This window comes from Sarcophilus harrisii, chromosome 4, assembly GCF_902635505.1.
Source record: "Sarcophilus harrisii chromosome 4, mSarHar1.11, whole genome shotgun sequence".
Classification (NCBI taxonomy): Eukaryota; Metazoa; Chordata; class Mammalia; order Dasyuromorphia; family Dasyuridae; genus Sarcophilus; species Sarcophilus harrisii.
The window spans coordinates 285,290,958-285,316,109 of record NC_045429.1 but is presented as its reverse complement, the minus strand read 5'-3'; the positions used below and the strand labels follow the sequence as shown (position 1 = coordinate 285,316,109).

The 25,152-nt window shown below is 38.9% G+C and overlaps 1 protein-coding gene across 5 annotated transcripts; it reads right to left on the bottom strand.

Moving 5' to 3' along the window:
• Positions 1-10,536: 10,536 nt before the first annotated feature.
• On the bottom strand, positions 10,537-24,410 carry ABHD16A (abhydrolase domain containing 16A). Of its 5 annotated transcripts, none has more exons than XM_003770507.4 (20): positions 24,216-24,409; positions 23,133-23,189; positions 21,879-21,945; positions 21,579-21,665; positions 20,163-20,248; positions 18,303-18,376; positions 17,934-18,056; positions 17,338-17,452; positions 17,162-17,263; positions 14,828-14,891; positions 14,127-14,176; positions 13,542-13,665; positions 12,529-12,633; positions 11,942-12,005; positions 11,776-11,832; positions 11,608-11,670; positions 11,451-11,527; positions 11,266-11,364; positions 11,066-11,112; positions 10,537-10,880 (listed from the first exon to the last, which is right to left on the bottom strand). In XM_003770507.4, exons 1-20 carry the CDS (start codon positions 24,345-24,347, stop codon positions 10,797-10,799), a joined length of 1,677 nt encoding a protein of 558 aa, XP_003770555.1. In that variant the 5' UTR covers positions 24,348-24,409; the 3' UTR covers positions 10,537-10,796. The 5 variants fall into 5 exon arrangements, with proteins under 5 accessions (XP_003770555.1, XP_031821023.1, XP_031821024.1 ...); XM_031965163.1 differs by having other exon boundaries at positions 14,127-14,173; XM_031965164.1 differs by lacking the exon at positions 12,529-12,633 and having other exon boundaries at positions 24,216-24,410.
• Positions 24,411-25,152: the final 742 nt, after the last annotated feature.

The window sequence follows — 25,152 nt, the reverse complement described above, 5'->3', positions numbered from 1 at the left end:
GGGGGCCCCAGGAGCCAAGGTTCCTAGGCTTAGATTCTTATTAGTTTTCAGCCCAGATCTTCTATTGGAATTGACACTTCAAAGGGATGCTTTTTGACCAGGATTTCTAATTGAATCAAAGGCCTTGGCATTCTGGAAAGATAACTTATCTGGGGGGAATATGCTTTCCCCAGGAGGATTGAGACTCTGAAGGGGATCACAGATCAAAAGGAAATACAATTTTTTAAAGGGACCACAACTTTAGTAAAGGAAACAGTTACCTCCCGCTTCACAACCAGGACTAGAAGGAAATCAGAAAACTGGGAAACAATCTTTATAGCAAGTATCTCTAATAAAGTCTTTATTACATACATATGATGAGTCAAATCATGGAAGCCATTCCTCATTGACAAATGGTCAAAGGATATTAATAGGAAGAGTTCAGATGAAAAAAATCAAATCTACCCAAAGGAATATGAAGTGCTCAAAATCACTTTGGTTAGAAAAATGCAAATTAAAACAACTCTGAGGTACATATATAGATATAGATGTAGATATAGATATATATGTTGATAAACTCAGACCCCAGCCTTTGGGATAAGAACTCACAAAAATGAACTTGAAAAAAATTAATGGAAAAACTAAAAAATAATTGGGCACAAACTATAGAGATCAACATCCCACACCATATACCAGAATAAAGTCAAAATAGGTATATGATTTAAACATAAACGGTTACCTCATAAGCAACATATATATATATATATATATATATATATATATATATATATATAATCTGATTGACTAATATGACAAAAAATGAAAAAAAAAGATAAAAAGATTTTGGAAAAGATATGGGAAAATTGGGATACTAATGCACTAACGCATTGGCAAAGTTGTGAACTGATTCAGCCACTCTGGAGAGCTGTACAAAAATATTTATAGGAGCCCTTTTTGTGGTGGCAAAAACATTGGAAATTGAAGGGATACCTATCAATTAGGAAATATCTGAAACAAGCTGTGGTATATGAATATAACGGAATATTATGCAATAGAAAATGATGAGCAGGCAGATTTTTTAAAACCCTGGAAAGCCTTGTATGAATTGGTGAAAATTAAAATGAGAAAAAAAGGGAAAAGGATCCACATGTTCAAAAATGTTTGTAGAAGCCTTTTTTGTAGTGACAAGGAACAGTAAACTGAGAGAATGTCTATCAATTGGAGAATGACTGAATTAAGTTATGGTATATGAATGTAATGGAATATTATTGTTCTATAAGAAATGATCAGCAGACTGATTTCAGAAAGGCTTGGAAAGACTAGAACAAGTGCGAAGTGATGTGAGTATAGAAGCAATATTGTTGTACACAACAAGATTATGTGATGATCAACTGCAATGGATTTGACTTTTTAACAATGAGGTGGCCAAAAGGCTAATTCCAATAGACCTTTAATGGAGCAAGCCATCAGAAAGAGAACTATAGCCACTGAGTGTAGATCACAACTTTTTCACCTTTTTGTTTGTTCATTTGCTTGCTTGCTTTTTTTTCCCTTTCTCACTTTGTTGTGCCACAGTTGTCTTTTAATATCCTGACCCAGTTTCCCTAATTGTCTTATTCAGTTACTCTGCCTCAGGTTATAACCTTTCCCTCTTAATGTTTGATAGGATAATAAGGTCTTATTATTTTAGATCATAGGCTATACTTATTCCCTCTTAATGTTTGATGAGATAAAAGTCTTTATCCATTTTAGACATCTTTAGAATACCAGGAATCTCTCCAGTTCCTCCCATTAGGTCATCCGTTGTTCTTGTTACCCTATAAAAAAATCCTGTATCTGACGTTTGCTGCTGGATTGTTTGAGAAGATAATCTCATTCAGCCCTAGGACCAAACCATGAATCCATTTGGTCCCAGTAAATCTCTTCATTTAATAAAGTATTAAATACTCCCTAATCTCTATCTTGTTCAGTTTCTCAGGCATTACAGCTTTTTTCCTTTTTCATCTGATTTTTCTTGTGCAGCCTGATAAATGTAGAAATGTTTAGAAAAATTGCATATGTTTAATCTATATTGGTTTGTTTGTCAACTAGGGGAGAGGGGGAGAGAGGAAGAAAAAATTGGAACACAAGGTTTTGGAAGGGTGAATTGAAAATTATCTTTCCATGTATTTTGAAAATAAAAAGCTATTACTAAAAATAAAAAAAAAAAGAAAAGTGAAATGAACAGAACCAGGAAAACATTGAACACAGTATCAGCCACATTATATGATGATCAACTATAAATGATTTAGTTCTTCTGAGCAATATAAGACAGTACAAAGGACACATGATGGAAAACACTATCTACATTTAGATAAAGAACTGATAAACTCTGAATGCAAATCGAAACATACCTTGAACACTTTTTTCATTTTTATTTATTTCTTTCACAATAGTGACTAATAGGGAAATGTGTTTTACATAATTGCACATATATATTGTTGTGCCTCAGTTTCCCTAAATTGTTTTGCCTCAATCCCCCAGGTTCTACCCCATGAATACCTTATGCTCCCTATTAACCTAAACCTAACTGTAGTTTTCCTGTTAGCCCTTCCAGGAGTCTTAATCTACCGATCACATCTAATGTCTACCCTCCTATACCTGGAGGGAATAATATTGTCCCTATTCATCCTCATAACCCTCCTAATCACCCACTTCCACATATTCTCAATATCCATAACCCCCTTAATCCTACTAGTCTTGGTTGCAACCCTTCCTGACCATTAGGACTGAGATAATTAGGGTTGTGGAGATCTGGTCACTCTGACATTCCAAAAGAGTCATAAACTGTAAATGTATAATCCAGATAAGGGGGGGGTTCAGACTTCCTGGCTCCTTAGTCCTCCTAAGTTTTCAAGAATTTATGGTCCTACCCCAAGCCTGTCAGAACCAGATTGATGGTCCCTTTTTGGAAATTCCAGCCATTTACCAATGTTCAAACTCCACTTCCTTGCCTACCCAGACCTATGGAAACATATATTTCATTGGAATCTCACATTGCTGCTGGATTCTTTGGGAAGAAAGTCTAATTCAGCCCTGGAGACAGAATGGATTCTTCTCTGCCTCCAGACTATCTCTCCCTCTCAGAAATCCAAATAAAATATTAAAAACTCTCTAGTCTCTATCTTGCCTCAGTTTCTTCTTCAGCATTACAGTATCATAAGTCAAAGTTCCTATCATTTTAGTAAAAAAGAAGGAGAGGGAGGAAAGAAGAAAAAAATTCAAAATCTTGTACAAATGAAAGCTAAAAGTTTTTTTGACATATAATTGGGGGGAAAATACTATTTTTTTTTTAAAGGACAAAACTCACGTTCACATTCTGAAAGAAGACAATACCTGTGTTAGAGCTACAAATCAGGTAGAAAGGTGTCCTAGATCTTAAGCATTCCAGACGCCTTCTCTTTAATGTCATTTTCACTGATAAATTTCTATCAGTTTCTGACATCAAACTATTTGTGTTAAAGACTTTGGGAACAAATTTTTTTCTGCATCTTTTAATAGCTCTGTGTCTACAACACCTATAGAAACAGTTGCCAGGCTGCCTCTCCTCAGGGATTCTTTCCCAGGGTGATAGCTGAATTGTGTTGGAAGTTTTGCCCAATGCTCTTAGTCCTGGGCTGCCTCTGTCAGGCCTCTAAGGGAAGGTGGTGATCAAGGTCGTGACTGGCCCAGCACAGGCTGCTTCTTGTGTCTCCCCCAGCATACTTTGGAATGCTGGCTTGCTTACTTTGGTTATGAATTAGTAGAGATGATTAGCCCCCTTTTTCTAGAAGTGTTGTCCCTGGATGATGTCGTGAGGAAGATATCAATAATCAAAATGCAGGATGGTGAAGAAGAGAGTTCAACGTGGGTAGGTGATTGGGAGAGGGTTATAGAAGGGACCAGACTGCCATTCTTAGTAGATATTTGCCATTCATCATTATTTCACCCATAAAGCCTTCTCTAATATTCTAAGCGAGAAAGGAGGATATAATCATTTAAACAGAACCTACTATATGTCAAGTACTATGCTAAATGTTTTGCAAATTTTATCTTATTTGATCCTCACAATAATCCTATGAGATAAGTGCTATTATTATCCTCATTTTACAATTGGGGCAAAAAGAAGTTAAGTGACTTATTTAGGAACACGTTTAAGTGTCTGGGATGATATTTGAACTCGGGACTTCCTGACTCCAGACCTAGCACACTATCCAGTTTGTGCCACCAGCTGCCTAGTTGAATCTCTCTCAGATCATTCTGTGGGATTTTTATGTACTTCTCCTCTAACTTGTATTGTATTCATATATCTGTTCCTCAACCCTCATCCTTCCCTTCCTCTCTCACCCTTGGCCACTTTCTAAATTGTAAACTGCTTTAGCATCATGATTGGATTGTTTTTTATATCTGCAAACAATGCCTAGCATGGTCATATATAGAGAAACTAAGGATTACCCCTGGTTCCTTAAGTTTTTAGAAGTTCCATTGAATTTCTGGGTAAGAAATACCTCTTTTAATTAATTGTAAAAAAAATTAATTAGGAGAGACAAGAGGCAATATTTGCTAAACCACCACCTCCACCTTGACCACTATCTCCCCTGAGACTCGGAAGGATCCTGAGTCCAAGAAGACTGGGAATCACACCATCCCCCAGACCTTCAGCCCCTATCCAGCACAGCCTCCACAGTTATTATTGAGGGGAAAAAGCATTGTAGAGAAGAGGTTCACTCTCCTCATTGATGCCAACGACAACCATATGTATGGCTGTTCTTCAACACTCTCTTTAATGTTTGCTGTCTAAACACATTACCACATCCAGATCCGTATTTCTATAACCTGCCTGCTTCTAGGCCACTCTCCCTCCCTTTTTCAAGGAATTTGCCACTTGATTTGATCTTCCATTGTACTCTAAGTCAGGGGTTTAAATATTCCTATTAATGAACACGTTGAATATGAACATTCATACTAATGAAAACATTTAGATTAATGAAGCAAAACTGTTCCATCTACTAGGTCTTGATCTCTTTATTGGAAAAACTCTGTACAGGGGCAACTAAGTGGCACAAAGGATAGAGAACAGATTGTGGAGTCAGGAAGACAGTTCAATTTGGCTTCAGACTCTTGACACTTACTAGTGAGTCTGGGCAAGTCACTTAATCCCAATTGACTTCCCCCAAAAAACAAACAAATAAATAAAGGGGATATTTATTCAAGTATAATTCGATGATTTCTGAAGTCTCATTCAACATAAGTATTCTGTGATTCTATGCTCTCTGATCATGAATGCCCAACCTCTTTGTGTTTCTTTTTTCTTTTCTTTCTTCTTCTTTGTTTTTTGGGGGGTGGGGGGGGACTGAGGCAATTGGGGTTAAGTGACTTGCCCAGGGTCACACCGGAAGGAAGTGCTAAGTATCTGAGGTCACATTTGAATTAAGGTCCTTCTGACTTTAGGGCTGGTGCTCTATCCACTGTACCACTTAGCTGTCCTGTTTCATTCATTCTTTTTTTTTTTTTTTTTTAATAAAAATTCACATTTATTTTATTTTTTCAAAGTTCTTTCTTTATCTTTCCTGTCACCTATTGAGAAAACAAGAAAAACAAAACCCATTACAATTACGGATAGTCATGTGAAACAAATTCCAACATTAGCAGACAGAGAAAGAGAGGGGAAAAAAGAGGGAGAAAAGAAAATGTTTCAAAATGCATTCTGATTCTATCAGTTCTCTCTCTCTCTGGAATTGGATAGTATGTTTCATCAAGAATCTTTTAGAATTGTAGTTGGTCATTCTAGTGATCAGAGTTACCAGTTCTTTACAATATTGCTGATATTTTTCTCTTGGCTCTGGTCATGTCACTTTGCATCAGTTCCTACAAGTCTTAACAGGTTTTTCTGAACCCATCCTTTTATTTACAATATAGTAATATTTTATCACATTCATGTTGTTTTTAAAAAACATGTAATTACACATATGAAAAATATCCTAAATTTTTACTGATTATAGAAATGCAAATTAAAATAACTTTGAGATAACATCTTACATCTATCAGATTGGCTAAAATGAGATACTCCTCAAGTGAGGAAGGATTAAATAAGCTATGGTATTTGATTGTGATGGAATACTACTCCGATTTAAGAAATGATAAACTGGTTGATTTAGAAAAACAAAGAATTGGACCTATGAAGGAAAATAATATCTATCTCCAGAGAACTGACAAATAGAAATATGCATAATGTGGTCTGTATATGTGTGTATATATGTATATGTTTATAGATATGTATATGGTTAATTATGGCATTCTCTGAAGGAATAGGAGAGCGGGAAACAGGGAGAAAAAAAATGAAAAGTGTACAGCAGAGAATAAAAAAAAACCTAGAAGCAAGCACAGAAAAGCTATGTTGCTTTGAAAACATGTAGAATTTGTTACTTGGGTTTTCATGAAATGAAAATTTATTGTTTTATATTGAATCTTCTTATGTTCTGTTGTGTGCATGGGAATGTTCTTTTTGTTTCTTTTGTATTTAAGTTTAAAATGAATAAAATTTTTAATGTTTTATATATGTCATATAATGTAAAATAGTCCCAAACAATACACTATCACCTATATTGTCCATTAGACAATTAATTGGACTTATTAATGAACAGATGCAAAGTAATGTTGTATGGCCAGTCAACTAAGATGTTGAGAAGAGTTCACTCACTTGTTATCCAGAGACTGCCAGTGCTAAATAAGCTCACAGTTACTGTTTTCAAGGAACCTATATTCTAACAGGAGTGTTGTTCAGTCATTTTAGTTGTGCCTGACTCTTTATGATCCCATTTAGGGTTTTCTTGGCAAAAATACTGGCGTGGTTTACTTCTTCAGTTCATTTTACAGAGGAGGAAACTGAGGCATATAGGGTTAAGTGATTTCCCCAGGATTATACAGCTTGTAAGTGTCTGAGGCCATATTTAAATTCAGGAAAGTCTTCTTGACTTCAGGTCCAGCACTCTATCCTATGTATAAACAATCCACAAAGAGGATGGTGACCAAGGAGGAGTGTTTTGGATTAGGGAGTAAGAAGAAATGGTGACTGATAAATGACTCCACGAAGTGATGACATAATTGCCTATTGGTAAGCAGTAGAGGTCAGGTGACTCAACCAAGAGTATAGCAGCCCTGGAATAGACAGTACAAAGGAGACCTAAGGTGATCTGTGGGTTGTAGGGAAAAAAATTATAATTTCTATTCCTGCTTATTTTTAACCTGAAAAATAACAAATTGTACGTTTAAAAAATAATACTTATATATTTTATTTTTTAAATTATCTTCATTTATTATTTGTTTATTATAAAAACTTATTGTGGCACTCTTAGCCCTAATATTAGATGATTTGCCTGAACAGACAATATAACTGCAATTTGAACCCATGTCAATCAGTTAATAAGCATTTATTATGCACCTACTAAATGCCAAGCACTGGGAAAATACACTGGGGATACAAATAGAAAAAAAGATTTAAAAGAGGGAAAGATGGCATGCACAAAAAAGCTGGAAGGGGAAAATAGAGGAGTTGGCACATGATGGAAAAAATGGGCTAATACTCTATTCATTGTGCCATCTAGCTGCTCCTGTACCATGCCATTTCTTTGTGTAGTACATAGTGAGCTTTTTGGTTACCCAGGTAATACAGCAGGTTGGCAGTGGGGAACAGAACTTGAGAGATGAAGGTTGATACATATGGTATACAAGGTATCTGAGGAAAGAGTATGAGTTCCTTGAGGCAGAAAGAATGATGGGGCAGCTATACTTGTACCAGTTTTTGTCATTTGTTCTTTGAAAAGGACCAAAATGACATCATTATGTTAAGAGTAAAATCAGTGTATCTGCTGTGGCTGATCAGACCAACATGAGCTCTGAATGCTCTGCCACAGATCAGACACAAATATTCCCTATGAACTTTTGGGGTAGATTCTCAAATTCTGTAATTTTGCTTTGCTCATAGAGCACACCTCTGTTATAAGATATTTGTGCCCATTTAAGAGGATAAAGAGAAATTATTATTAAAAATCAGTATCTTGGGGAGCTCTCCCTTTCTTCAAAATTCCTGATTTTATAAAGTTGAGTCTCTGGAAGGATATTACTGATAATGAAATTAACTCTCCATGATCTTGGTCAGAGTCCTGCCAGTAAAGGATTTACTCTAAAGTGAGGAAGCCTATTGTTATTCTATCCAAGCTTGGATGGAGACAGATCCTTTTCTGTCTATAGCCCGAGGCTATAGATAGTCTGAGTATAAAGATATTTTTGACAGGATGTCACTCTCAGCCTCTTTGAACACCTACTCTTCCAAAGGGTATATAACTGTGAATGATTATAGATTATAGAAATGCAAATTAGGTGATGGTCTTTGATTCAATAGGGGGGCCAAAATGGCCATCCTTTTATTAATAACCTACTGGCCTTATTAATAAAATGAGAGGTAGCCAAAATGGCCATCCTGTTATTAATGACCTACTGGTCTTATTAATAAAATAATTATGATGAAACTGTTTTTTAACCTTTTTATTCACCATAGGATTTACAGCTTATGTGACAAAATAGATAGGTAACTTTAAAAGATGCTTATTATAGGGATAATAACAACCAATGAGAAAATGAAAGAGTTGACACTACTCCTATACCTAGCATAAGCTCTTCATCTTGCAAGGTAAACTAATTAATTTTAACAAGAAGTTGGCCCCCAAAATGAGAAATTATTAACATCTGAAACATGAATTTATTTCTGCTTTCATTGATGATAGTGATTATCAATCCATACTGTAATCATTAATAATGAACCTCACACTAAGTATTTATCATACCTTGAAATATTATCTATTGGTAATATGATCATGATTTACAAGACATTTCAAAATTTAAGGGTCCAGAACATGAAGACAGATTCCTAGATTATATATATCCTCCCCCCTCCCCGAGGCAATGGGGGTTAAGTGACTTGCCCAGGGTCACACAGCTAGGAATCTGAGACCAGATTTGAACTCAGGTCGCCCTGACTTCAGGGCTGGTGTTCTATCCACTGCACCACCTAACTGCCCCCTTAGAATATTTTTCAACAAGGTTTAAAGTCATGCAACACTTGACCAAGTTTCACTAAACTAAATGAAAAAATGATTTAGATGCTTCTTTTGAGGCTTCTCAAAAAACAAAACCAAAAACCAGATGCCATCAAGGAAGCACTTGTCACTGTAAAAATGGGCAAAAAAATACACACACACACATATACTTTAGAATATTTTCTGTGCATTTTATATATATTTTTTTCTGACAAGGAATGCTTTTTAATTTATCACCATATTATGTGCAGGTGTGTATGTGCTAGAGGAAATCACACAGTTTTGGTATTCACAAGCTTATTTTAGAAAGGCCTAGAAAGATTTACATGAACTGACGCTAAGCAAAACAAGCAGAACCAGGAATACAGTATACACAGTAACAGCAAGATTGTCTGATGATCAAGTATAAAAGACTTGGTTCTTCTCAGTAGTTCAGTGATCCATGGCAATCCCAATAAACTTTGGGATGCCATCTGCATCCAGAAAAAGAACTGTGGAGATTGAATGCAAATCAATGCATACTATTTTCACTTTATTTCTTGTGGTTTTATTATTAATAATTATTATTAATATTGTGGTTTTTCCCTTTTGTTCTGATTTTTCTTTCACAACATGATTAGTGGGAAAATGTTTTAAATGATTATACATGTGTAACCTGTATCAGATTGCTTGTTGTCTTGGGAAAGGAGGAGATAAGGAAAGAGGGGGGAAAAAAATCTTACAAAAATTAACATTGAAGACTACCTTTACATGTAACTGGAGAAAATAAAATACTATTTTCTCTGGGTCTTAGTCTCATCCTAGGCACTAGGACTGGAGATGTGAAAGAGACATGCCACACAACCACAAAAAATTAAAATGAAGTAAACCTCCAAGTTTGGGAAGCACTCATTATGAGCAACAAGTTCCCACATTCAAATAATTTTAAAATTTCCGAAACCAGGTACTCAGAAAGCAGATAATACTACGCAAACTTAAGGGAGAGAAGAAACCAAGAAAAGGAGATTTTAATGGTAATCAGGAAAGAGTTCCAGAGAGAAAACAGAAAAAAAAAAAGGTCCTACTGCTGGGGGGGGGGGGGGGGGGAGAGTCAATGCTGAGCCCTCTTGGGCTGGTTCAAGAAACATAAATTTGATCAGATAAATTTGCTTAGTGTAATGTATAGAGAGCCCAAAGGCAAAGAAACAAAAATGGGAGTCAAGTATAGGCAAAAGGTAATGAAGGGATTAGAGAAAAGATGGGACTGATAGTGGTGAATTGGATGTTAGCAGAGGAATAAGAGGTAACCATTTTCAAGACTATAAGCTTGAGAGGACAAAAGAGATAATAGTGGTTGAACAGAGAAGAAAAGATCCATCAGGAGTCATCCCTAAGGCCCAGTATCCTCTGGAACTTAGACTCCCTCACCTTAAGACCCCAATTTTCACCACCACAAACTCAGCCAGCCAGATAAAAAAAAATACCTTTTATTATTATGAATAATCTGTGATCATTTAAACCTTTAAAGGAGTAGGAAGGAGAATGTAGAAAGATAGGGGAGGCCAAAGTCATGCTGTGGAAGGGGGTGGGGAAAAAAGGAGGATGGACAATCCCTCTATTCCCCCAAAACAATAGACTATGTGAATATGAAGCATCACAGAAAAAAGGATTCCCCACTCATTACACCTTTCCCCACAAAAAGCTACTCCCCCTTTTCAGGCTCTTCTAGAGCTTCCAAGGTATCTGGAATTCATGGGGAGGAAGTGGGGTACAGTGTGTGGCCTCAAAGTTGTGTAAATGTTTCCGAGCCTGAAAGAGAGCCAGATATGAAGAAAAAAATTAAGATAATAGGTCAAAGAGTAAAAACATTTGAAAGATTTTCTCTCTCTTTCCCCAAGGGTCTTCTCTTAGGCATTCCCTAACCATTTCCCTGGGAATATCTTGATCACCCTTGATAGCTAGACTCAAAGAGAGGGAAATCAAACAAAACTCACCAAAAACAAGGCTAGCTGCCGCTGCCCATCTTCACTAATGTCATCACCTGAAGAAAAAGCAGCTAATCAAATACAGTGCCATCCCCTTCCCTATCCCCTGAACTACTCAGCCTAAAATTTTTAGCCACAGAGTTTTCTCCCCTTTCGTCTCTTAAATCTTACTCCCAGAATATGAACTTCTAAAAGTCCCCAAGTCTTACCAACACTCCAGGGGAAGTCACCCCCATGTTCTGTCTGATAGGATCGAAGAACAGACACACACCAATCCTCATCCACTTCCCAGCGGCTATACACAGAGGCTAGGGCAGGGGTTAATAGGACACAGTCAGAACCATCGTTCAGCAGGAGCTATCCTTAGTCCTCATCCTAGCCCCCTTCCTCTCACCTTCCTCTAGCTGGGAGGAAGCCTCCAACCATTGTCTCACCACTCGAAGACTCTCCTCCCCCATTATCTTGGGGTACCTAAGAGAGAGGGTTAAGGTCAAGATTCCTTCTCTCTCCTTTCCCCACTCTTACTTTCAATGCTTTCCCCCACCTCTCACCGGTGTTGCAGAAGTTTCAACAGAAGGTTATTGCCACGGTTGGACATAATATCATCAGGGACCCTGGATATTAGAAGAAGAAAAACTTAGGAGTACAAATTCCAGGACTCTGAGAAATAGGGATGGAGAAACTGGGGGAAACAGATGTAAACTGATCTCATGACTCACGTAGTGGTGATGATCTCATCCTTGGTTCTTCGGATCAGCAGTACTGGCCCCTGATACCTGGAGAAACAAGAATACCAGTCCATGGAATCAGAGACGAAAACAAAAACAACTTCCTCTCCTCTTTCACCCCATTAGCCCTGAGACCCTGCTTGGGTTTCTCCTTTACCTGCATAACTGTTCAGCATTATTCAGATTAAGGTGCTGTCTCACAGTTCGAGTCACAAGGGTTTCTGGAATAGGAGAAAGGAAAGGAAATCACTGAAACCACAATATCTCAAATTATCCCTCTATGACAGCAGTCTTGTGCCTACATAAGAAAGGGATATGGCTATTTCCACTATATTTCAGAAATCTATGATTTCATCAGTGTGGGAACTACCTCCACCAAGCCAGATCCCAACCAAGCCATGGTACATTATCTTTATGAGTTTGCTAGGATAAAAAAAAAAATTCCCCAATAGCTAATCTTCTGGAGAAGGGACTCAGAAATGCTAGCGCCTGAACAATAGTCTGTAGCCATATTTGTTCAGCTTGGCAGTATCTGGCATGTCTTGATGAGGACTAGAAAGAGGACTCCATATGTGAAGATGGATCAGAATTCTCAGAGCTCTCTTTGGGAATTGTATTGCCCTGTTTGTCAGCAGCTCTACAGCAGTTTCCCCAGACCTTCCTCATCAGAGACTTTCCCCTTTCAAAGGACTATCCCATTCTCCCCACCCTCTCCCCCAGCCCTCTCCATGGATCCCCACTCACTCCAGCTGTCAGGCATAACCTTTAAGGCCAAAGGTATCAAGTCATCAAAGGAGGCATCTAGTATCAGGGCACTGATATCTGGATAGGACATGGCAGCCCATGTGGCTGGGTGAGGGAAGAGGAGGCACAATCAGGATAGGAACTGAAGCCTTCCAACTCCTATTAAAGCCCACCCCTTCAGTCCCACACTCTGTGCCATTCACTTAATTTTAGGTTCTTAATCTCTCTTCCTATTCCTAATCTCCAAATTTTAATTACCAAGATATATTATTTCAGGAGAAAGTAGGGAGGAATGAATGTTTTCAATTAAAATTGTCTTCATTATTAAGGTCATATACATAGGAACACAAGGGCCTCTTCATTCTTAAGTGCCATTATTCTCCTAGTTTCTTTCCTATCTCAGTAATAGTCTGAGGGAGCAAAGTCACAAAATGATGGGGATAAAAGAGAATGATGAATATGGGAATGTGGATGTATCCCATTCTTCTAGCCTCATAGGTAACCCATCCAATCCCCTCTATCCCTGTCCTCAAACCATAGCACAGGAGCAGCTAGATGGCAAAGTGGATAGAGTACTTTCTCTGAAGTCAAGGGCACCTGAGATCAAATCAGGATTCAGATACTTAACACTTAATAGTTTATTAATCCTAGGGGAGTCACAATCCCAATTGTCTTACCAAAAAAACAAACAAAACCATAGCACAATTCTGAATCCATTGCTGTGAGAAGTATTCATTCTTGCCTAATTTCCTACTTACTCCCCACCTTCCCCTTCCTAACTGTAATCTTAAGCAAGTCATTTCTTCTGCTCTAAAACTTGGTTTCCACTTTTATCAAATGAAAAATTAGGACAAGATGATCTTCATTTCTTTTCTACTCTAATTTCCAATGCTCTATAAGGAGGTATTAGCTGAGCAGATGAAAAGCAAAGTGAGAAAGCTCAGGGAGACCACTTTGGGTAGGGATAGAAGTATAGGCTATATAATATGTTTTGGGCATGGGGAGATGTATACCAGTAAAACCCCCGATGGACCAAGCATAGAGGATGATGTCCTGTGGCTGGAAGTTGAGGCGATGGATAGCATATTGGATCACCACATCCATGGCATTGGCTTCATTCTGAGGGAATGGCACTCCCTACAGCAGCAAAGTAAAGATTAAATGTTCCTGCAGCACCAGAGGCTATACACCTCCAACTAAAAACAGGTCCTTCCTCCCTGAAACTTCCAAACCAGTGAAAATATTCCCAGGGCCAACTACTGACAGAGTGGATGTAGAGAAAAAAGATGTGGAAAAGGTAGTTTCTCTAATTAATGATATCCTTTCCCTATCTTCTTATAAAGGATATTCCCAAGCTATTTGGGATACAGAAAGAACAGGGATCTAAAAGCAGAAAAAAAGTCCAAAATTTCCATCTCCATAAGTACCCACCTCCCACAATTCTTCCAAGGCAAACCCAATTAGGTGGGAGATTACACAAAGGGAAAGTCCAGGGTGATAGTAGAGAAATCTACAATCTCCCTCTCCCATGGGAGAATGGAAATTTTTTACACCAATCTGAGAACTGGGGAGACAAAGGACTAAAGAGAGGCTCTCACCGTGCTGCCAGCAAAGCCAGGATGATTCCAACCCAGGACCGAATATCCTGCTGTAATACAGGGTTGGGGGAAAAGGGATGGAGAGGGAGGAAGACAGTGATCTGAATTCAGTGATCTCAGAATCCTGAGATCTCATGTCCTGAAAATTACAAAGGAATGGAACACCTTCTTGGGAGAGGGAAAAGAGACAAAGGAAGTATAGTAAAAACTTATCAGAGAGCTCTAAACACTCCAAAATTTGGAGATAAATTCTTCCAACATATTCTAACACAAAGCAGGAAGATAGTAACAAGGGCTAGGAAGAGGGAGGGAGGAAAAAGAAGGGGGAGCTGAGGACAGATGAAAAAAACTACTTAACACCTCTTCCCACCTCAGTTACTCACAGGAGCATTTATTTAACAGAGGGACATTGTAATGAGGGGAATATCAAGAAAGTGACAGTTAGGAGTACATTTATACCAAGGAAAGGGATATATGTTATCACAGGAGAGATAAATTATACCAAAAGGGAGCTGAGGAAGGGTGGCAGATGGAGGGTAGGAGTCTTACCAAGGGGGTTAAAGAGGTCTCAGAAGGTAAAAAAAAGTTAAGTACACAAAGAAGGAAGGTAGCCATATGAACTGAGAAAGGAAGGGGGCTTGGATTAGACCAGTGAAAAAAAAATAAATACAGGTGACAAAGGGATAGTTCAGAGGTCTCACCTTCCAGAGGAGTAGAAAGACAGCCAACCTCATAGAATCCAGCATTCCCCTCACAGCAGATTACCTAAGGGAGGAAGGAATCTTGTCTGAGAGACACATTTCCTCTAGTGCTCTTAAGCCAGGAGAAGGGCATAGCTAAGAGTCCATTGAAGTGATTGGATTAGACTCTTCAGAGGGAAAAAAGAAGGCCACATTGGAATTCTCCTTTAAGAAAATGACCATATATAGTACATAAAACTAAAATGCAAAGTAGATTTGCATGTCCCTCTAGCTCCTAGAGAGAATCTTTTTGTTAACAGCAAAAATTTAGTCATTAAACCACATAGCCCTAAAGATAGCTCTCTATTGCTTTTTTCCCTGCAAAGTCTTTCAGTCCTTGTTGCCTATTTTACTAATAGGAATCATTCTTTCTCAGAACACTCCCAAGGAATTCAATACTTCTTGAAAGTAGTCCCTGACTAATCCTAATCTGAAGCAGACCACTGGCTTGTTTTCTATTAATTTACCACAAAACATATTATCTAAATTATGATGTAGAACTACTTGGCCAGCAGAAGGTTGTAGCAAGAAAATGAAGCTAGAAGAAAGATACCCAGGATTTGAGTTCTGATTCAAAACCTATTAGCTAGTGAAATGACCAGAACCACATCATTATACATGGCAACGAGAAGACTATACAATGACTGCTGGACATGGCTCTCTTCAACAGTGAGTTGATTCAAACCAGTTCCAATTGTTCAGTGATGAAGAGAGCCATCTACACCCAGAGAGAGGACTATGGGAACCGAGTGTGGACCACAACAGAGCATTTTCACTCTTTCTGTTATAGTTTGCTTGCATTTTTGTTTTCTTTCTCAGGTTTTTTTTTTTTCTTTCTAGATAACTATATAAATATGTATACATATTTTAGATTTAACATATAATTTAATATATTTATCATGTATTGGACTACCTGCCATTTAGGGGAGGGGATGGGGAGAAGGAAGGGAAAATTTGGAACAGAAGGTTTTGCAAGGGCCAATGTTGAAAAAATTACCCATGAATATGTTTTGTAAATAAAAAGCTATTAAAAAAATGAAACAACCTGTGACCTCCAACAAGTAACTTGACCTCTGGGTATGCTTCCTCTCTTGTACTAAACTGGATGCAAAAACCTTTCCAGTTCTGATTGTCTACAAATCACTTTTCAAATATTAGCTCATTTGATCCTCATCATAACCCTGTGAGGGAGGTGCTATTTTATTATCCTCATTTACAAAGGAAGCAAACATCTCTTAAGTGACTTGCCCAGGGTCACCCAACAACTAGGTACCTAGTCTGACCCTGATTTGAACTCAGGTCTTCCCGAGTCTAAGTACAGTGCTTTATATTATCTCAATTGTCAATTTGACATTATATGGTGGGGGATAGGGTATTAGAGGAACCACTAAGCTGCCTAAGAATCAGCCCAAGTCAAAAATAAGGCCAGATAAAAGCTCCCATGACATTCAGCAGTGGGACTGGGCTCATGAGAGACCACTACACTTCTAGCTCTGGCAAGATAGGCAGACCCAATCTCAAAAACAAAGAAATAAATGTATGCTTTCATCCTCTAGTTGTTTTATTTGTATGTATCAAGTATTTGGAGACTTTAAGCTCCTCAAGGCTAGGGATAATCTTTATTTTCTACTGCCATCTTGTAGTAAGGACCCAGCAAGTATTAATGAGTTGGCTGCTTACTCCATATTTGTTAGAAAGCAATGCTACACTACAGTATATTTCTAGAATTGTGGGATCATATATTTAAAGCTGGAAGAGACGTTAAAAATTACTAAATCCCACCAGTCCACTGCAGATTAGGAAACTCAGGCCTAGAAGGATTAAGGTACTTATAATGAATTTCAAACCATGAGCTTGAGCTACTGATTCACATTTGCACCATGCTGTCCCCTCCAAGATAAGTTTCTGTACCTTGCAGATAATATTCATCCACTAGTTTTTCTATATTAAGGAACTTTAGTCAGGGGAGGGTTTTTAAGGACAGAAGCAAAGCAGAAATCTATTTCCCTTTGCTTCTCTCTGAAGATTGCTCTTGTTCTGATTAGAATCAGCTGTATAAGTTAAATTGCTCCCAGTTAAGAATTCTTGGACCTAATTTCCGTGCCAGAGTAGAAGAGCAGTTTTTGTCTGGATCAGGCATTTCTAATAACTAATAAAGCTGATAAGAATCAGAACAAGGGATGTGAATAAAGATCATTAAGTTTAGCCCCCTCATTTTACAGATGAAACTCTCTATTACAACCATATCAACATCCATTTTTTATAACACTCTCTTATCCCCCAATTTCAACTCACCAGCTTCTGTCCTTGAGATTCTGACATGCCTCTTCGGTCAATGAACATGGTATCAATCTCATTACCATCACAGGCTACCAGTTTGGCTCTTCGACCATTAAACTGAAAAACAAAGAGGGAATGAGTTAATTTTAGAGAGCCAGCGAGAAAAGCAGGGCAGGTCAAGAGTGTCTTACCTCTTCTACCAGTCGCGCTTGGCCCTGCAGCAGCATGGGCATCAGGGCCTTTTGCAGCAGGTACACAGAACCAGGGTACAGCATCCGGCGTCCCAAGGTATGTGCCACCAAATAACTATGAAAAAATATGGCATTAGTCTTACAGGAAGCACTCAGAACCCTGACTCTGAACACAACAAACTCTTAATCATTAGCAAGCTGTAACCCTCCATAGAACAACTTGGAAAAGTTTAGCCTGTCAAGTGTCTACCCCTAGTATCAAATACAATACCCTGTCAGCATTCTTCCAACTTCACCAAATGTAAACCCAAATTGATCACCAAAAAGCATCCCTCTTCAACTCCCATCCTTTCCATGAATTTCACAGCATACTTACTAAACAATCATAGAATCTAGAATTACCTTACTCAAAACTAGCAGACTTATCACAACTCTAGCACTTCCTCCCACTACATAAGCCTGTTAAAAAACCAAGGAGTAATTTACTCACAGCAGTTTACCCTACACACATAAAATGAGGGAACTGAATTAGATCTCTAAATTTTCTGATTCTAGATTTCCCCCTCAACAGAGAATATCACTTCCCAATCCTCTACCTGGCAATCTGACAGGGAAGCTTCTTAACCCGATTGAGGAAATTATCAGCTGTTCCCCGATGTAGTGGTTCAGTTCGAAGCAGAGATACACCTTTGTGGGAGAGACCATGTTGGGTATCCTTCCTAAGGGCAAAAGACATAGTAGGGAAGACACCAACAGGGTTGGAACCAAGGACTAAGATGCCTGAGTCCCTGATAGAAATGGTATCTGAGAAAGGGACATGCTAAGCAATGGCTGAGGAGGAAGGAAAAAATGGGATGAAATGAAGAGGTAGCAGAGGACAGAGATATGTAAGGAAAAGATGGCTGAATCCCTAAAAGGTAGGAGAAACATGATTAAAAGAAAGGACAGGAGAGCAAGGGACTCACCAGCTGCTGGGTTCTTTCCAGTGGAAGTCAACAGGCCAGCTCTTAAAGTCAAAATTGTAAGTAGATAATTGTTTCTATGTTTTCAGGGAAGGAAAAAAAGGGGAAGAAAATAAATATACCCATCATTAATACTCTCTAAATTGAATATCATGTAGGCATCAAACACATTATGTTCAAAACCAAACTTATTATTATTCCCTCTTCCACTGCACCCTGATTGTGTAATACTATTCTCTCAATTATATTTCTATATACTGTTGCCTCTGAAATCAGATTTAAGCTCTTCTGTTTCAATCTGATTATATCTTGCCTTTCCTACATTCTAATGTCTAGGCAAATTGTTTTTCTAGATGTTCCTCACTTTCCCTCCTATCTGTGCCTTTGTACTAGTTGTCTTTGATTCCTCCATGCTTGGAATATACTCACACCTAACCTCCATCACTGAAAATTATTCATTTCCCTAAAAACAGTTAAGGGACAGCTTCTACATGATGTCTTCCCTAATCTATTAGCTGTTAATAACCCTAACCCTAAAAGAAATTTACTTATTTATTTTGCATGTAGGAGAAGAGAAGAAGTAATGAGATGGAAGACATACATAGTAATCATAACTGTGAAAGGATAAGATGAATTTCATCCATAAAATAAAAGCAGATAACAAAATGTATTAGAAACCAGAATCCAACAATATGTTGGACTTAAACACACTTGAAACAAAAAAATACATACACAAGTTAAAAATAAAGGGCTAGAACAGAATCTAACATGCTTCAGCTGAAGTAAAAAAAGGCAGGGGTAGTAATCATGATCTCAGAGAAAGCAAAAGCAACAATTGATTTAATTAAAAGAGGATCAAGGGAACTACCATACTAAGAGATAAAAATGAATATCAACAAATTTTTATTTCAAGTTTCTCTGATAAAGGTCTAATTTCTCAAATATATACTGAGTACAGAACTGAGTCAAATTTATAAAAATTAGAGCCAGTAAGGATATAAATAGGCAGTTTTCAGAAAAAACAAAGCAAAACAACCAAAGCTATCTATAATCATATGAAAAAATGCCCTAAATTATTACCAATTAAAGAAATGCAAAATAAACAAATCATCTGTGGTACCACTTCAATCCTATCAGAAATGACAAATACCAGAAGGGACAAGGGCAAGAATAGGTATACTGATGAATTGTTGGTGGTGTTATGAACTGGTCCAACCATTCTGGAGAACAATTGGCAATTATGCCCAGTAGGTTGTAAAATTGAGCAATACCATTACTAGCTCTGTATTCCAAAAGTATCAAAGAAAAAGGAAAAGGACCGATAAGAACAAAAATATTTTTTAGTAACTCTTTTTGTGTAGCAAAGAACTGGATGCCCACCAATTGAGGAATGGCTAAAAAAGTTATGATAGAATTATGCTATAATAATCAAAATAGTTTCGGAAAAACCTGGGAAGAATTATATGAACTAATGTAAAGCCATTCTCATGAGTGGCTGCTGTACTTCCTGCCTGGGCACTGAAAGGAGTTGAAAGAGATAAGAAAGGAAAAAGAAGCTTGGGGAAGTAAAGGGGAATGAAGAGAGAAAAGAAGGGAGGAAGAAAAGAAGGAAGGAAGGAAAAAGAAAGGGAGGGAGGGAGGAAGTTCATTACAGAAAAGGGAGGGGGGGCAGGATGAGACAGCTATATATTGGATTGTGCCATTCCAGCATCATGGTATTAGATGTGAGATCTTGAGTAAGTCCATCAGTCCCTCTGGGCTTATTAAGTTCCCTATCATATAAAATGCATTATGTGATCTCTGAAGTCTCTTCTAGCTCTCCCTTTCCTCTCCTTTCCTCTTACCTGTCACCTAAGACCATACCTTATTCTCTGGGGAGTTATTCCTATGAGTCTCTTCCAAAATGGTGATGAACTGAATGTAGTGAGGATTGGTCCACCGGCCAATGCCTGAATGAATGTACCAAAAAAACCTGTTAGTTTAGGAGATGAGACTTCTAGATTTTGGAAATGGTAAATGAAGCTATAAAGAGAGAAAGCCAAAGTAGAAAAAGGTATTACATGGAAACCAAGAATTTCAAGATAAAAGCCCTGATTCATAGGAAAATAAAGAGGAGCTGACCTTAGTTTACCTTCCAGTTCTTTAGAGATCTTGTACCCTCAAGGACTTCCTTCTTCCTGGATTCTTCAATCTCTCTAACATGCTCTAGCCTCCCCAATCTTAATGATCCATGTAGCCCTAATCTGTATGTTAGTTTTCTTCTTCCTTTCATTGCCAAATTTCTTCAACTTTACTACTAAAAAAATTGATTTTTCTATTTCTGTTTATGAGATTACCATTATTCTAGTCACAATATCAAAAACTCTTTAGTGCTTATTTTTTGTAAAAGCCTTTTATTTTTCAAAATATATACAAAGATAGTTTTCAATATTCATCCTTGCAAAACCTTGTGTTCCATGTTTTCCTCCCTTTCCCTCAGGTCCTCTCTTCCCCTAGGCAGCAAATAATCCAATATAGATTAAACATGTGCAATTCTTCTAAACATATTTCCACCTTTATCAGACGGCACAAAGAAAAATCAGATCAAAAAGGGGAAAAAAAATGCCTCTTTCTCTCAGTTTTATGCATCCTCCCTTTGAAACCATCTCTTTCTTTTTATTCTTTCTTTTCCAGAACATTAATTCAAGTCTATATCACCTCATCCCAAGATCATCATGACAATCTCTTAACTCAATCTTATTCTTCTCTAATCCAGCACATGAATCTTCATAAAGCATCACTTTTATTGTTAACCTGGTCAGCTGAATAAATTCCAATTTAGAATTTCAAAGTCTTCTTTGAATCTAGTCTAATCTCAAACTATCTTTCCAGGCCTCATTTCACACCACTTCCCTAAAAAACACTTTAATAAGCTAGTTTCTTCAATGTCTCCTAAATTATTTGCTAGGCCACCTCCATGTTCAGATCATATTTTTTCCAGGAAATATAATGTCTTCTTCTATTCTTTCCACTAATCTAGGTCCTGTCTGCCCAGCTCAAATTCTACCTTTTCGGGGAATCTCTCTAACCAATACATTCATCATCCAAACCATTCATTGACATTTATCACAAGTTACTTTTTATATTTATCTTTCATTCAACTATGTTTCATCTCCCCAACAACTCTAAATTCTACAAGGAAAGAATCTTACTTAGTGCTTTCTACATCTCCCCAAGCCCAACATAAGAAGGGATTAATAAATATCTGCATATTGAATTTGCCTATTTTGGTTTGCTCACCTCGAAGACAGGCCACACCTGCTAGAAGCAGTAGCAATGTCCCTGCATAATGAGAGAAGGGCACCACCTTTGACATACACAAGTAACCTGAAAAGAGAAAAAGCTGAGTTCAAGCTCTGCCTTCATCAGTTGCTCCTCCCCTCTATTCTAAGGCCAATTTGGGGCATTTGCTGTTCCTTCTGGGGAGCACTTGCTATACCTACTAACAGAAGAGGAACCCTTCTCCTGAGACAAGATTCTCCTTTTAATCAAAATTCACACTATCCAAAATCCCACCCAATCATTTAACTCCACACTGACCTTTTCTGTACAAGTAGAAGAAAGCCAAGGGGGAGGAATAATAAGAGATGGACCAGAGAACTGAGGCCTGTGGTAGGAAAATGGACAAATAGACAGTCAATTTTTTCCTTTTGCTTTGACTGCTCCCCCATTTCCAATACTGGATTCTGACCAATCTGGAGAAAGTCAAGCATTCCATAGTGGCATGAAAAGTAATTTGGAACAACTACATTAAGGGGAGGAGGAGTTTAAGGTAAGTATGTTCCATTCTGCCAAAATTCACTCTTCCAAGGGTGATTAAAAATGGTGATAAGAAGACTGGAAGTGCTGTGTAAACTATCATACAGGGAAGTCAAACAGTAAGGGGAAAGGAAAATTAAGATATACATGGGAGAAAAAGCAACAGAGAAATGCTTTGGAGGGGTGGGGGAAAAATAGGGGAGAAAATGCACTTTTCCCCAAGTCAGCCAAGCCTCAAGAATATGATCTATATGTCTGACAATTAATTTGTTTTCTTTGCTCAGGTTACATAAGTAGTAAATTTCTAGGACTGAACTCAGAACTTTGCACAGTGCTTACTTCTTAGCTTCTTTAGGTAGCCTAACTAATTATATCATCCTATTTGATCTGCACAACACTCCTAGAAGGTGGGCACTATTATTTTTCCCATTTCATAGATGGGAAAACTAAGGCAGAAAAGGGTTGAGTGACTTGTCACACAGTTTAAGGAGTGCCTAATGATTTTAATTCAAGCCTTCCTGACTTAAGGCTCAGCCCTTTATCCACTGTATCATGCATCTGTCATGATCAATACTGCTTATGAATATTGATACAAAAAGGAACTTCCTCAGGTACACATCTAAAAAAAAAATAAAATGATCTTTTCAAACTTAAAAGGCGTACAGTCCCTCTTTTTATACAATTTGTCCAAATGTTTTACATCATTGCTACTTGGTATGTTCTGGTCCCCAAATGACAGTATTAAAAAATGTTGACGTGAAAACTCTAGTGGAGAGGAGAGCTCTCACCAAAGCAAAGAAAGCCTGGTTGCTTGAGGAGACGTCTTTGGAAACTGTAGCATTTGTACTTAGAACCCAGGGAAGGTCCTTGTTTTCCTCATGACCTGTATTGTCTCAGAGGAAGATGTATGGCATAACACAAGGGAAGAAAGAATCCCTCAGCTGAGGCTCAGAACCTAACCAGTCTTCTACACTGGGAAGGGGAACATAAAAACGACCAAGCCTGGGGAGGGAAGAGTGCAGAGGACCAACTCACCAAAGCCAGGATGCTGTCAGCATGCTTCTCTAGGGCCCTGGGCTGATAATAGGACTCCTGGGAAAGAGAAAAAAACAAAAACAAAAAACCCAGCCCTGTCCAGTCAGGGCTTCTTTTTAGAGCCTCCCCCATCTTCCCATTCCCACGCCTGTAGGTGCTCGGATCTCCTTCGGGCCTCTAAGCAAAAAGTGCCTCCTCTAGATTTGGGTCTCCTCCCTCCCCGGGAGGGCCACCTCAAGACCTGGCTCTCTCCTCCATCTCTCCAACCAGCTCCGAGGAAAACACAAAGAACTAAAGCGTATGGGAGAAAGCAAGGAATGACTTTTGTCCCCCTTTCACAACTCCCTTCTGGGGAATGGATGAAACCAAGGCGGGGGTGGGGGTGGGAAGGAGACCCAGGAGAAGGAAGGGGTCTTTTATGAAGAAAGAATACGCTGGGAAAGCCTGAGAGCATGGGAGAAATCAGAAAAAGAGAGCGGGGAGTCGGTGACAGTGGGCGTAATTAGTACATATGAAATGTCTCCTGCTTCTAAAAATACAACTGCCCCGTGGGGCTCTCCAGGGCCGGCAGAACGGGAGGGAGGTAAGGGCAGAGCCGTCACTCCGGGGGGCGGGGAAGCCATCACAGAAGGAAACTAAACACAGGTAAAGCTCACGGGGAGCAAAGGACAAAGCGGCCGTTCGAACGGAGACGCACGCAGTTTAATGGCAAACACCACTGAGAACACACCCTTTCTCATAGCATCTGCGCTGGGGCGAGAACCAAGAGAACGAGCGCGGGGAGGCTGGAGCGCTGTACCAGGAGCGGGGAGCGGGGGGGAGAGAGGGGGCTAAGAGGAAAAGGGCGAACGAGATAGAAACTAGGAAGCTGGAAATGGATGAATGGAGGGAAAGGGAAAAAGCCCACTCCCACAAGCACCTAAATCGCACCGGCAAGAGCCGGAGGATCACTGTTTGTGGGGAAACAGGCGGACTGACACTCTCCCCCTAATTCCAATTATGGGTGCTTCCGGGGAGCCGAAGCGGCAACGGGTTTGGGCCATACCATGACTCCAGCCGGGGGAGAGGAAGAACAAGACTCACCCAGGACTCAGTCGGGGAGGTGGCCACGGCGGCCGGAGTCCCGGGAACGCTAGATTGGGGCCTTCCCGAGTCCCTCTCTCGATAGATCCGGTACAGCCGGGGACCTAAGACGCAGCTTAGCAGCTTCGCCATCACCCCGGTTCCAGCCGCGGCTCCTCCAGCGGCAAATTTCCCCCCCCCCCCCCCAGTCAAGTCGCCCCGCCTTCTCTCTAGTCTCTTGGGTCATGCGTGATGCCTTACGTCATCACGTAGGGTGCCGGCGTCCTCCTTAAACTCCGAGTCCTGACTTAAACCGCTTTTGGGAAGCGTTTAGCGCTGCCTCATCTCTCTCTGCTGGGAGAGCTGACCGGTGGGGAAGAGGGATTTAAGGAGGCTCCACTGGGCGGCCTGGATTGAGGCTTGGGGCCATTCAGATTCAGGGCCTGCACAGAGCACTTTACTGTTGGTGCTTTGAGGGATGCAAAATTTAGATTAAGCAGAGGCTGAGCGCTTTACTGGGAACTGGGAAAGTATCAAAGTTCAGCTAGATCCGTCTGGGTACAGAACTGCTTGCGGGGTGCTAGGAAGGAGACAAAATTTAGCTGAAGCCCAGCTGTGTGCAGAGATGTGTGGCTGGGTGCTAGACAGGATACAAAGTTTATATATAGATATATTTATTTTTATTTATTTTTTCAAAGTTTATATTAAGTACCTCTTCTCTAGAAAATTCTTATGCCTATGGCCAGGTGCTAGAAAGGATACAAAGTTTATATATATATATATTTTTTTTTTTTCCAAAGTTTATATTAAGTACCTCTTCTCTAGAAAATTCTTATGCCTATGGCTAGGTGCTAGAAAGGATACAAAGTTTATATATATATATATATATTTATATATATATATTTATTATATATTATATTATATATATTATTTATATATATATATTTTTTATTTTTTC

Excerpts from the sequence above, each read along its gene's own strand:
- ABHD16A (XM_003770507.4), bottom strand. The coding sequence starts at position 24,347 with ATGGCGAAGCTGCTAAGCTGCGTCTTAGGTCCCCGGCTGTACCGGATC. Across the intron at positions 14,892-17,161 it reads AATCTCAAGGACAGAAGCTG|GTAATCTGCTGTGAGGGGAA; the intron begins GTGAGTTGAAAT and ends TTCCTCCCTTAG. Across the intron at positions 11,833-11,941 it reads AATGCTGAACAGTTATGCAG|GTATCAGGGGCCAGTACTGC; the intron begins GTAAAGGAGAAA and ends TTGTTTCTCCAG.